General features: G+C 33.7%; 1 protein-coding gene across 1 annotated transcript; it reads left to right on the top strand.

Annotated features, from left to right (window-relative positions):
- The first annotated feature begins 593 nt into the window (after positions 1-593).
- On the top strand, positions 594-11,256 carry LOC130656976 (tRNA pseudouridine synthase Pus10-like). Its single transcript, XM_057459925.1, has 19 exons — positions 594-1,924; positions 2,077-2,172; positions 2,279-2,365; positions 3,162-3,196; positions 3,332-3,440; positions 3,580-3,641; positions 3,887-3,926; positions 4,771-4,859; positions 5,141-5,223; positions 5,913-5,995; positions 6,070-6,112; positions 6,592-6,648; positions 7,006-7,138; positions 7,785-7,838; positions 8,446-8,509; positions 8,695-8,738; positions 9,077-9,175; positions 10,164-10,263; positions 11,015-11,256. Exons 1-19 carry the CDS (start codon positions 1,823-1,825, stop codon positions 11,153-11,155), a joined length of 1,521 nt encoding a protein of 506 aa, XP_057315908.1. The 5' UTR covers positions 594-1,822; the 3' UTR covers positions 11,156-11,256.
- Positions 11,257-14,704: the final 3,448 nt, after the last annotated feature.

Here is a 14,704-nt window from a genome sequence, read left to right as displayed (position 1 = left end):
ATATAGGGGTTGGCTATGAATGTGATTTTGTTGTTAAATTTTTTAACGATAGAACAAAAATGATTATTAAACCCCAGGTGATCGATTTTAAGATCATTAGGTTTAAAAACATCATTTTAAGCAGTGGTAAAGTCATTGTTTGTAGAAATTAAAATCAGTAGTAAAAAATCCTTCATAGTCATGACATATTTTTTTTCAATGAATAACTTTTATGATCCATCATTTGCGTTGAATTGATATCTTTATTAGCCACTGTTCAACTTCCTGTAATTTAATATACATATATAATAAATATTGTTCTGCAAGTATTTAATTACTCCATTTATGACATGTTTGTGTGGGTTGAAATTCCCAACTTAACATTTCTAGAAACTTGTACTCCAATTCTTCCCAACACAAAAAAGCAAAAAAAATTTTGTTCGTTTACTTTTTTTAAATTTCTTCATATATATTGTTTATATTTTAGCATTGCATCCGCAAACAAATTATTGAATTTGGGCATGCAATTAGATAGATGTGCATATTTTACATGGCTAGCCTCACAAATGTCGAGGGATATACCTTGTGTATTATTTCCGGGAAGGCCCATGGCTTTGATGAGGAGTCTTTGAGTATTTAATGCTCTCTTTGTGCTTGCAAGCTCAATTAGGGTGACCCCCCTGCCAGAAAACTCCCTGCAATATCCAACGGCCCACATAGTGCGCCATTTTTCCAATTTCCCTCACATGGCTTGGGTTAACCCTGGTCTATGGTATATATAATTACCCATATTGAATCGCTGCCAAGGGGAATCGAGCCCCAGTCTCCCGCACAAAGTACAAGAGTGATAACCACTAAATTACGGCGCCACAATTCATTGCGTAGGTCCTTTTTTATCAATAGACCAGCAATAATAATTTTCTTCTAACATAAAATTGTAACCCACTTTTATAGCCATACAATTCTTCTGCTTGGAAAACGTTCAGAGTTACTTTCTTTGTTGACAAGAAGAGTCTTGACAATTAAGGTAAAAGGTAGGTTGTATGAGGCCTGTGTAAGAAGTGTTATGTTGTTGGGTGATCAGACATGGGTAGTGAAACATGAAGATCTTGACCATTTAGAAAGGAATGATATATGAGGATGGTTAGGTGAATGTGGTACCCCAGCCCGAGAGACAGAATGAGTTCAGATGAGCTAAGAAACAGGCTGGGTATTTATATATAGCATTAAAAATGATTGAGTTGGTTGGGAAAAATGGAGGAGGGTAATTGGTTAGGAAAGTGTAGACTTAATATTTCCTGGGACAAAGCCTGGAGGTAGACAGAAAAGGACTTAGTAGCAGGTCATAAAGACAGACTTAATGCTAAAAAATTGGGGTTTAGATTTAAAACAGCCTATACTCTCTCCAACCCATGGTAGCATGGAAAACAAACAGTAAGCCAAGAAGGATGATGATGATGATGTTGATGATGATGATGATGATGATGATGATGATGATGATGATGATGATGATGATGATGATGATGATGATGATGATGATGATGATGATGATGATGATGATGATGATGATGATGATGATGATGATGATGATGATGATGATGATGATGATGATGATGATGATGATGATGATGATGATGATGATGATGATGATGATGATGATGATGATGATGATGATGATGATGATGATGATGAAGATGAGAATGAGGATGATAATGACGAATCAAACATTTTAATTGCTATTTCTGTTTTTTTATTTGACAATATTAGAGAAGTTATACATATGTATATAAATGTTTTTGTATTTCTTTTACATTACCTTTTACATTATGCTTAGTAGATAAAAATGAATGAAGAAAATGAAGCACAAAGGCAGTACCTCTCTTCGATTGGTGTATGTGAAAGATGTATATTAAGACATTCTACAATTATATCCCACAAATTTGAGGTGAGAATAATATAATTTTAGACATCTCTTTTATGGTGCCATTTAAGGTCAGTTCACATTTATCTTAAAAGCTACAAAATGCAGAATATTTTTTTTCAGAGAATTTTCATGCGTACCAAAAAAAACAACTGAAAGGAATGTAATTTTTTTAGAAAAACGTTGAGAAAGATAGTCAAAAGACACCTTTTTGTTGTGGTTCCTGTTTAGGAATATTAGAAGATAGTTATGTCCAGGAAACGATTGACAGGGTAAGTTAAAGTTACATTAGTTTAAACATTGTTTTTTGTTTATTTGAAATTGTGTAATACTAATATATTATGTGTTTGTTCCAAAATATTTTTTGTTATAACTTAGATGACTGAAAAGATAAACGAATCAAACTATGACTCCTCAACTTTTTGTTTGGCAATATCATTGCCACAGTGTTTAGTATTAAGAGAGGTACGTAGCCTGTTTGATGAGATTGGATGCTTTTTTTGAAGTGAACTTCCCACTTAAACATAACTTTAAGTAGCATAAAAAAGTCAAGGCTTAAGGAAATAAATGAATGGTAATACAGTCAAACCTGTTTAAGACAGTTACTCAGGGAAGAAGAAGATAGTTGCCATCATCTTGGACATGTGGCTGTCTTGTGAACAATCTTTGCAACCACTACAGTCAAACTCACACATCGCTGTCTCACAGTGTAATTCTATTCAGCTACATCAAAATAATTCTTGTATAGTAACTAAATGCCATCAGCAAGTATATTAACTGGTCTTTTTGTATACGCTAAGTGTGTATCAACATTGGAAATCCAACTTTAGTAGAACAGCAAGCATTTATATAAATATTTTGCATTAAAAATTGGCCATCTTATAAAGGCAATCCTTTTTTGGCGTTTAAAAATTGGCCGTCAGCTACATTGAAGGAATAGTCACCTTCCACTGTACTAAACAATTTATGGGACAATAAATTGTGGCAGCAATAGAGAGTTGTGGCTGTCTTAGAGGTGAGCGGGGCAGGCTTGACTGTGTCATTTTTTAAGAAATAAAAAAATATTTCTACTAATTTTACATTTCTTACACTACTGCAGTATATATTAAAGTTTGCTAGTCTCTAAGGGCATGCTTCACATCCAAGAATTTTTACGGTCCATTGTTGGTTCATGTGTAGAAAGTGTTTTGTTTTAAAATCTTCAAAGTGATATCAGTTTAGGTGAGAAGTCTGCTTTAATAACTTTCCAGGTTTTTTTTAGAAATCATTAATGTTAGCTCTAAAGCAAAACAAAATGTAAGTATCAGGACTTAAGTTTTCACTTACTGTCCTTGCAGCAATTTAAATACAAGGTGGTGTAAGTTTGACTGTTTAATTTTTTTTAAATAGTTTTATGGAAATTATTCATACATATCCTGTTTTCCCCCCTAGAACAATCCCACAGTTATCAAGGGCTGGTCCTTTGTCTGTAAAAGACGCTCTAAGGTTTAGTGTCATTTCCAAATTGGAGAAAATTATTAACAAAAAACATGAGAGTAAGGTAAAATATATTTATGGATACTTAAGCTTTATGTTATTAAAAGGCTACCATATGTCGAGATTCAATGCAAGTTTTTCTTTTTTGGTTATTATCTTTTGTTATGGGAGATAAACTAAAACGTTATAGTGTTCTTCTTTAGAGTGATTTATTAATTGATTTAATCTATGGCTACACAAAAGATGCAGAAGAGATATCAAAACTGTAACTATGTTTTTGTGAATTTACTTTACCCATTATGGCTAAGCAACACTAGATGTTATGAACAAGTTTTCACAAATTTGTTTTAGTAAACGTTAAATAACACTAAATGTTATGAAGTTTTTACAAATTTGTTTTAGTAAACGTTAAATAACACTAAATGTTATGAACAAGTTTTCACAAATTTGTTTTAGTAAACGTTAAATAACACTAAATGTCATGAACAAGTTTTCACAAATTTGTTTTAGTAAACCGTTGCTGTCCCAACAAAAGTCAAAAAAAAGAAAGGTGATGCGTATGTATTGTCTGGAAGAATATCATCATCATCATCATCATCATCATCACCATCACCATCACCATCACCATCACCATCATCATCATCATCATTCTCGGGTTAACGTCCGTTTTCCATGCTAGCATGGGTTGGACGGGGTATATTAATTAGTGTTAGATCTAAACTCAACTTCCTCTGTATCAAGTCTGTCCTTATAACCTCCTGCCAAGTCTTTCTCGGTCTGCCTCTGGGCTTTGCCCCAGGAACTATCAAGTCTCTACACTTTCTTACCTAATTATCCCCCTCCATTCTTTCATCTATTCTATGCCTGTACAAAATCCATATGGGACCTTGCAATTTAATGCAGATTAGATTTGCAATGTGATTTGCATTAAGCCTTTTACCATAACTTAAAACAGTACAAGTGGTAAAGAAATAGTAGGAAAAGAACATATCAAACAAAACCCACTGACTTACATAATCAGACCTTGAAGACTTTAAAAGCAGACTAAAAACTGCTATTATTAAAAATTACTTTAATAACTGAATAATAAAATAAAACTCATTTAAAATGTTCAATCTACCTTATGTGGATTTTTCTGTGTGAATTAATATTTGCCAGCCCAATTTTAAGTGGATTTATTTAAATCTGCAATTCATAAAAAATTGTGTGGATTAATTCTTTCGAATTCCTAACAAATATATTTAAAAAATTTTCCAGTCATAAAACTAAAAGTGATTAAAAAATGCATTTAATGTGAAAATAAATTATAATTGACTAGGATAAAAAAAGTGTGAACTTATTTTTGTTGATGTATCAAGTGTTCGTCTAAAAAGATTTCATATTCTGTTTTTTAGTATCATCACAAGGGTAAGCAGCAACCTGATCGAAGTATACAAGACATTGCACAAGCAGTGGAGAAATTGAATGATCTTCAAATTCCTCAGTGAGTAAGATTTTAGGCGATATAGAGATTGGTGCGATATATGATTTATTTTCTTGTGAGTAGCTTGTTTTCTCATGTTGTGTGTATAAGAAAGATTATATTTTTATTGAAAGTAAAATTTGGAGGACTCTTAAAGTTTAGTTAAATAAATCATTTAATTTGTAATAAGTTAATATGCAGTATACTTATAAAATTATCAAAAAGGCATAAATGTTGCTGTGTATAAAAATAATTTGTTTGCTTTAATAAACAGGTTATAAGTAACTAATTTTGTTGTTTAGCTATACATCGTGTCCACCTCAGAGTTCAACTGTTCCTTGTTCTATTTCTGTCAAGACTCTCCAAGGTTCTATTTTTATTGCAGGTCAGTACAGGATATATTTCTTGCCTTAAACAGGTAAAGTAGAAAAACTGTTTTAGCTCGGATGATCCGAGGTTGATTGTTATATTTCTTGTTTACACCAGCTTCAAATTAGCTATCTGTTTTTTTAACATATGTTTTATTTTGCAATTGCACTAAATACATTATTACATTTATTTTCAAACAGCTTATTTATGTAGCAATTGAGGTGGTAGCTGTTTTTTTTAAATACCTGCGGCTTTTTATATCTAGTTTGAATTACTTTTAGCCTGGGCTTAAAGTTTAGCTTATTTGTTGATTTTTTATAAAAGAGCTTGAAAAGTTGTCTATGATTTTTTTTTGATTTTTTAGGGTGGAGGGGATTTTGATAGGTTTAACATAGAAGTTTTGTTAGATATGCTAATATGCATGTCATCATGTATTTGATATTAAGGAAGTGCTTTATTTAATGGTTTAAGAAGGTAATGTGGTAACACAGGAAAGTAAATCCTGTATTCTGGAAACCAAAAAAAAAACTTTTTGAACTAATGAGATCATTCCTATACAACATTCCGGTAGCAGGGAAAAGCTCTATATCTGCAATACTTTTTTTGTCACAGCGGCAAGCTAAAAGCATTTCGAACCCTAAGTTCTTCCTTTATTATTATACTGAAAATGTACAATTTCCCTCTTTTTTTTATCAATGTCACTAGGAAGATACAACAAATATTCTAGACATCTAAGCCAAACACCCTGGATCGTTGATGGTGCAAGAAAGACTGAAACTTCTGTACAGGTATGTGTTTAAGTATTGGTGTGAATCGCTTTAAAATTGTTGAATGAATGAACGTATAGCCTATACATTTTCAGGAACTGATATGTGGACCATTACAGGAAGCGTTAAAAGCAACCGGTATGGCAAATTTATTGTCTGGTGAAAACAACTAAACTCTTATTAGAAATGTGTCATGCAGTTTCATTTTTTTTTTCTTTATATTTTTCCTTCTTATGCTTGTTGTTATTTGCCATTATTTGCATTTTGAGTTATGATTTTTGCGATCAAATAACGCGTTCTTTCAACAATGCATATAGTTATTTTTCTTCCAAGATAAGTGTATTAAAAAATTGTAAAACATTTTTGCTACAGTTTTCTTTTATCGTTTTGTTGTTCCTTATCTATTTACTATTAGACACATAAATAATTGCAACTGTGATAATTCTTCAATAATCTATCTTGCAAAAATAAAGGGAACAATTTTTTATACTGAGCAAAAAAAACTTATTGAGCAAAAAATACAGACGTAGATTCATAGACAATTATACATATAATTGTTGTTGTTGTTGTTGTTGTCTTTGTTGTTTTATATAATGTTTACATGTGTGTTATTTCAGAAACAAAGTTTCTTTCATCTGGCAGAGAAGATGTAGATGTGAAGATGTTAGGAAAAGGTAAAATTTTAATCTCTTAACTGTAAGTGTAGACCTACAGTGAAGACCTACATTTGCCATATAATCAGGGTATAATTTGCACCTTGTAAGAAAGACTAAAGCACTGTTTACACCATTCCATCAGTTGAAGCAACCTTGAGTTGTTTTTTCCGAATATTACTCAATTTCCTAACATGGAATGGGGTAACCCGTAGCTGTAGTAAGGACAATTGCCAAACATGCCCACGCTGTGGACCGAACCATGGACCTTGTGATTACGAAGCAAACTCCATAACCACAATGCCACCTGCCTGCTATTCCGATGTTTTCATGATACAATACCACTGTTGTATATATATTTATATATATATATATTAGGTCGACCATTTGCTGCTGAGTTGATCGACTCAAAGAGAACAACAATATCACAGGATGAAATTATTAAACTGCAAAATGATATAAACAGCTCGACAGAACTAATAGCAGTTCGCGATTTGCAAGTCGTCTGCAGGTATATTTGCACATTCTATAACCTGCAATAAAATGTTGATACAAAAACACCTAGTTATTAAATAAATTTATTTCTGAAACTAGTGGTGGTCTCGCTGTCTGTGCTATTGGTAAAATAAACAAAATTTTATCAAAACCCCATATTTTTATGATAACCGTTCAGTAACTGGGCAGTTCACAGTGATAAAATGCACTGCTTTTCTGATGTTTCACCTTTAGTGGGTATTGGTGTTTTGGCTCAAATGATTTTAGACCTATGTTGAAGGAGAGCTACAACCGAGGACAAAATTAGGCAATGCATGAAACCAACATGGACAAGTTGAAAAAGGAGTAACGGACTAGTATCAGCTAAAAATATAATTATTTTTTAGGGTGTTTTGTCCACAATTAGCTGTGATAAATGACTGTTCAATCTATGAATTTAGTTTATATCAGCATTATGATTAAGAGTAGTATTGTGCAAAAACTTTTGAAAATATAATCACATCGATAGATATATTCTATAAACCACCAAAAGCTTGTAAAAATACGGATTTCTTATGAAAAGCCTGCTTTTTTACTATTTTTACAAAGGTGAAGAAACATATTAACAGGCCAGCCACCTGAACAAGAAAAAGATAAAACTTCGCTCTACCATTTGTTTCTAGAGACGACCTTTCAAGTTTAAAGCAAGGTGAAGAAGAGAAAAAGAAATGTTACAGGTAAAAAAAATTGTATTTACATTAAATACCAGAACCCTAGCAATTCTCCCTCCCAGAGCTTAAAAAAATTAAAATGAAACATCATTCTTTTTTGTACTTGCCACAACCAACAATGAGATGATATAATATATAAACTGTTTCGTTTTTGCTAATCTAAACTTTTTCCAAAATCTTCAGCCACCAACTATAAGAGCCTCGAGTAGACACTGCACATTCCATCCTGTTGCATAAGATAAAATTACCTTGAGGGAATTAATTTCTGCGAGAACTAATTTTTAAGTTAAACCGTTTTTAGTTGTTGTTATATAATATAGTATCTAAATAGTTTCAATAAGTGCTAAGAAAGAAGAAAAACAAGTGTAAAGAAAGAAAATCTTAATTTTAGCGAGAATTAAGTTTTGCGAATTTTCCAAAATGGCGAATTTCCCAATAATTTTTTTAAGAAATTAATTTTCTCGAATTGACAAAAGCTAGCGAAAATTAACTTCTGCGAAAATAAATTCTTTTAAGGTACTAACCTGATTATTTTCACATTACAACCAGAACAGAAGGCTTGGAACAACTTGAACTCTTAATTTCTATGATTATCTGGGTTCTTGTATTTCAGGGCAAAAATTTGGTGTGAAAAAACTATTTCCGATGACTGCATCGACAAACTGAACTCAATGAAGGTAAATTTTTTGTCGAAAAACATTATGTGACGCCATTATTTAGTTAACCAAAAGATGCCAATCCGTGTCCTAAGAGTAGACTGATTAATATGTCGTTCTGTGTACTATTTCCATAACAGCGCGCCGTAGTCGCACACAAACAGAACACAGTCTAGTACTATCTAGCCTTGTGTTTTCTTTTTCAGGATGTGGTGGTTGAGCAAAAGACTCCAATACGCGTTCTCCACAGGTAGTCTTTTATATTTTATAATGGGAAAATTACGTCCTGTTTTTTATTGGGAATCGTACTTTTTGAGCTCAGTCTGGATGCTTTTTAGCTTAGTTTTTTAATGCCTGTCCCCTGTTTTTTATCCTAAAAATATTTTTCATCAAAAGTCCTGCCAATAAATAAAATAAAATTTAAAATTTAATATTTTTCCAGTACGCGTAATCTTCGCCCTATGTTTTTTTTTAAAATTTTGCTTTTCAACATATTTGATCGAAGTTTCTTACAGGCTTATTTTATATCTAAATATGTAACTATGAAGTCGTAACATATGAGTCATCACCAGACCCCTGTTTTTTTAGACGCCCTATTATGGTGCGACCCCGTATCATACACGAACTCGCGATGAAGCGAATAGACGATGTGCATTATGATTTGAGTTTGAAAACACAAGCTGGAACGTATCCTTTTCTACTTGCGGTTTTTATTTTATGGGTCATAAAAGCATTTACCAATGGTCAAGTTTATTGCACCTAATGCGAAAAACGCCGTAATAAAGCAGCTCATGACCATAGTTATTTTTTATGCCAAGGCCGTTGAATCTGTAAATAAGCTAGATAGACTTAGGCTTGCATTAGAAATATGAAAATACAATCTCAGATAAGAAAGATAATGTGTGCGATCTCGGCCCTGTGCAAATAATGTTTTAGGCTCCCGTGTTGGGCTAGCGAAGTCTGTCTTTGTAGCTAAAACATGGTAAGGCTTGCTATGAGCATACACGACATTTATTTGTATCCTTTCTGCAAAAAGACCGGAAAATTTTGTTGTGTGAGGCAGAGAAAGATTATTCCGTTCAAAGCAGTAAAAACGTCAGATGTTTAAAAATATAGCGGTACTTTGTTTACCAAAAAATATAAATTTTATTACTTGAATACACTAAAAAGCTTTCCCACCGAACCAGTGCTTTTTCTTAAAAGCATTTCCATAATTTGTCGACGTAAAATACTAGAGGGTTAAAAGTAATCTTAGTATACTTGTCGTTAACCCGTGGAAGAATCCACGGGGTCGCCCGTCTTTAAATTACACGCTATTTCGTGTGCCTGTTGCACGACGCTCTTCTTGCGGACAGACAAAATACCGCTATTATTATCAGGACTAGTCGTTAGCCCGTGGAAAAATCCACGGGGTCGCCCGTCCTTTAAATTTTACCCGGCGCAACAAAGTGGACAAAAATATATCGCATTTGGTGTTGGTGCGCATTTCAAAAATTTCGTGTTTCCGTTACGGGACGCGGCTTTCGCAAAACTGTGTTTGTCACCAAATGGGTTGTTTAATACAACTAAATCATGTTAAATCTACAAATGAGACCCTGTAGTTTATTTATTTCAGGTTAAATTTTGATCAGAATTCTTTTATCTTGAATGAGATTGTACCTTAATGCATCTTCAGTTACATCAAAGAATTCGTTCATAGCGATTTTGGTAGAACAGTACCATCATTGAGAAGTTTATTAGATGCATCTGTTGATATCGTGGAACTGGACGTAGATGTAAGAAGTCTAGTGTTTTGTTATTTTTCTTTAAGGGGGAGTGTAAACACAAAACGTGATGCAGAGTGGCCACACCTAAAATCTCTTTCAAATATTGATATCTCCTAAAAAAATTTCTAAATTATTTATGCTGGTATTCATTGCTTTTTATCAAATGGTAACTTTTTGTTATTCCGTTTGATGTGACGAAAAAATTTGAGCATATGTTTAACTTGCAACAGGACTGATGAACTATATTGACATAATTATTTAATTCCAAAATCAACAGCTTCCCTGATATTAACATCCAAAAAGGCTTGTTTATAAGTTACTGCATTTCCTTAAAATTTAGAAATATGTAATGGTTTTTTTACGTCTTTGAATTTTTTCTCCTGAATTTTACACAAATATCTCCTGAATTTTCCTAAAAATGTTACGCAATTTAAAATTTGTGATAACCCTGTGATGTTAAGATCATAATCAGCCTTGGTGGGGTTACAGTAGTGACTATATTTTAAGTTGATGGACACGTGGGTGAGGTGAGGTTTCGAATGTCGCTGGTGCAGATCGCATTTATCATTCTTATTTTATTTTTATTTGCGAGCAGAACTATGATTAACAGGCCCTTAAAAAGATTTTGTAGGATGGCTTATGTTAAACCTTTCTGAGATTTTTTTTACAATTTATTCTGTTGTAACCTGGTTTGATAATATACGATGCAGTAGATACTGTCTCTCTTGTTGTTTTTACATTCGTATTTTTTCTCTTTTAGGCTGTTGAACTTGACTGGCCGCCCAGTCTTGCAACAAAAACTTTATTGGCCGCCCAGTATTGCAATAGAAACTTTATTGGCGCACAGTCCAGCAGCAGAAACTTGATTGGCCTCCCATTCTCGCAACTTACAGCAAACTAACTGTAAAAGATATATATCGTTAAGTTTATATACCTCAGTGGAAATAATTTTTGCGAAAATTATTGAAAAACTCGCTTTTCGCGAAATTCGCATGAAAATAATTCACGTGAATTTTTTTTTCCTTTTGAAAATGTTTAAAAATAAAATTCTGTTTTACGCGAAACTCGCGAAAATAATTCCCTTGTGTTAACGTTTGAAGTTTTTGTTTCGTGTTGCTAATAAGTGGTATCAAGCGGCATATTTTGCATAGGTGGGATTGGAAATAAAAAGCGAAATAAACCATAAATGAAGGTGTGTTTTTATGATATAGATGTAGGATCATGTTACGAGCATAAGTAAAGCTGCACGTATGAACTCGAATAAAAAAAAATCTTTGCCAAATTAATTATCTCTTTATATGGCGGTGTTTTAATTATTTGTACTTTTTTGATTCGAGTGAAAACGTAGAGTTCAATCAATTTTAATTTTCTAAACTAAAGTTAAAATTAGCAGCAATGCGGCTAATGTTGTAGATGAAATTGCGCTTAATCACGACAGTCTGGAATATCTAAGGATGATGATGCCGACCTCAATGTAAAAAGGCTAGAACCCCTTGCTAAAGTTGCTAAGCAACTTCTTGCCGATTTGTGAAAGAAGTGTATCAAATATGTACATGCCAAATTCGTTCCCAAGCCAATTTTTTGATATCCGAAACGGCGGGATGAAATGATATTAAAAAGCGAAAAATTTCCCAGGGAACGAGGTTGTGTACATTGCAAAGATTAAGTCTTCTTATTTAGCACGAATTGCAAAAATTTCGCGAATATTAAACGTGATAAAATTCCGCCGTTTTTTGTTTTCGCAAATGGTGCCCATCATAATTTTTCGCACGGACTTAACTTCTTTTTCGCTATTTTTTAAGCGTAAAAGTTTCGCGAATGATTTTTTTATGTTTTAGATATTTAAAAAACTTACAACTTTATTACTGAAGTAATTATAAATACGTTATGGATTAGAGTTTTAATAAACAACTAGTCGTTAGCCCGTGGAAAATCCACGGGTTCGCCCGTCCTTTTTATACCGCATTGCGTGCTTCTCGCTATTGCGCAGCTAAGCTACCATTTTGCGTGACAGGCAGATGGACGGACAGACGTATACGGGCATTATAATATAGACTAGTCGTTAACCCGTGGAGAAATCCACGGGGTCGCCCCCGTCGCGTTCGCTCGTCTTTTAAATTAACCCGTTGCAACAAAGTGGACAAAAATTTATCGCATTTGATATTCGTGCGTATTTTAAAAATTTCGTGTTTCCGTTACGGGACACGGCTTTCGCGGACACACAGACAGACGGAATACGGCTATTATTAAAGAGACTAGCCGGGAAACCCGGCGTCGAAACGCCGGGTTAAGCCACAAGTAAAGGTGTGATCCGGCATTGAACACTCTGTGGAGCGCTTAATAAGAGCTGTAAACTGTCCCACACGATCAGGTGGAGCGCTTTAGTACAGGTATACAGTATGTCGTTAATCATTTGAAGCGCATACAACATTATAGTGTGCGACTGTAACATATTTTTCAAAAAATAACTTTTCCGCAACGATAACTGATATAAAAACAGAGTTTACAAAGTGTTGTTACTCCATCATAGCAAAAACAATCGGTCAATATTATTTTATTTTGTGGAAAAGTCTTTTTAAAAGTTAAAAAATTAATCGTGACACTGGGCTGAGCGCTTAGTACAGTTAAACCGTGTTGTACAGCGTATAGTAATAATACCCTTTTGAAAAAAACTTTCTCGCAGACACAGGGCTGAGCGGTTAGTCCAGGCGTGATTCCCAAGAAAGTTTAAAAATTAATTGTCACAGTGGTGGGCTGACCTTAGTATATACAGGTAAACGGTGTTGCACATGCCCATAGGCGTAACAGCCTTTTACAAAAAACAGTCTGTTTTTAACACTGGGCTAACCGCTTAGTACAGTTAAACACAGTTGAACAGGCGCATAAGGCGTATTACCCTTTTCCAAAAATGTTCATTGCAACTTCGGTTTAAATAAAAACACAGGGAACAGCCTGTCGTTACTCGTCCAGCCAAAACAATCGCTCAGCCATTTCATTTGCAGAAAAAGTTTGCAGAAAAATAATAAAATATGTAGCTATACCTAGCTAGCTAACTGCATTTAGCATAAAAATTATATATTGCTTAAGAATATTGTTGTAGCCAAACTGCATTTTTATACTTTCACTTTTTAAGGAGCTAGCTAAATAGCCACAGCCTCAACATAAAAATAAATGTTGGCTAGGATAAAAAGCTCTTATACCATACAGAATAGCAATAAGTGAGGCTCTAGCTAGCTAAGTAGCTATAGCTAGCTAATCTTCGTTCCTAGCCAAACATCCTAAAACTGGTGCGTTTAAGATCTGTACGTGGCTAAAAAACGTGACAATATATTTATCCTAACATTGAAAACAAACAGAAAACAAATATTACAAATATATAAGGCTTTTAGAAGATAAAAAAGTCAAACAGGCCTACAAACCTCACACACTGACCACAAACACGACCATTATCAAAATGGCCTTCGTTCCGCGAAGATCTTGGATTCTTTCTGGTCGCGAAAATCTTGGTTTTTTTTTAAAGAATCAGGCGTTGTGAATGGTGTTCCACGCGCGAGCGGTCAAAACAAAGTCAATAAAAATATATCGCATTTGATATTCGTGCACATTTTAAAAATTTCGTGTTTCCGTTACGGGAGGCGGCTTTCGCAGACAGACAGACAAAATACGGCTATTATTAAAGAGATATTCAAAATCTCGTACCCAGGACCTTTTTTTCTTTCTGATAAGTGGCAAGCGAAAGCGAATAAAAAGCTCTGGGAACGACATTGCAGTATCGTCTTAATAAAAACATTTTTGAATTTCCGTGCACCTTGTTTGAGAGAAAAAATTTTGAGAGTGAATATGTTTCAATAATACATGGTTTGTGTTCATTCTTAGGTAAGATACGTTCAAGACCATCAATATACTTCCATGAACTCGTGATAAATTGACTTTATTCGTACCATATCTATATTAAAAACTAATTAGGATATTGTGTAGGATGTCGATGAAAACATGCACATCCCATGATTGAATTTGCAAATCCTAAAAGTTTTTGTTTGGGAAAATATACAACTTCACCCCCATGATGATTTGCTTAACGGCATTGCGCTTGCTTGAGTTCGTCGTGAAAAATAATTTTTGTACTAAAAACATAAAGTTGCAAAAGTTCACGATAGCAAAAAAGAATTCTTAGGTGGGCAACCAGCCTTACTTCATTAAAATGGCGAAACCACAGTGTCACGTACTCTTCTATCGCTTAAATAATAGATGTTCTGCGTTTATCGATACATTTGTGTCCAATATTATACTTCCACGAATTCGTTCAAAATCGACTCCATTTAGACATTTACTATAAATTAACAATTTATCAGAATCGTACGTGGATGTAAACTACCCTACCTACCCTTAGTCACAGGATCAAATTTGCAAAATCCTAGAAACTTTACCCGTTGAAAATTTTTATCAAGAG

Source organism: Hydractinia symbiolongicarpus, chromosome 9 (genome assembly GCF_029227915.1).
Source record: "Hydractinia symbiolongicarpus strain clone_291-10 chromosome 9, HSymV2.1, whole genome shotgun sequence".
Taxonomy (NCBI): Eukaryota; Metazoa; Cnidaria; class Hydrozoa; order Anthoathecata; family Hydractiniidae; genus Hydractinia; species Hydractinia symbiolongicarpus.
Note: the sequence above shows the minus strand (reverse complement) of the source record. Positions and strands in the feature narration are given on the sequence as shown.

Coding starts and splice junctions, on each gene's coding strand:
- LOC130656976 (XM_057459925.1), top strand. CDS start 1,823: ATGAATGAAGAAAATGAAGCACAAAGGCAGTACCTCTCTTCGATTGGT. Junction 3,927..4,770: donor AAAAGTCAAAAAAAAGAAAG/GTGATGCGTATG, acceptor TCTGTTTTTTAG/TATCATCACAAGGGTAAGCA. Junction 5,224..5,912: donor AGGTTCTATTTTTATTGCAG/GTCAGTACAGGA, acceptor CAATGTCACTAG/GAAGATACAACAAATATTCT.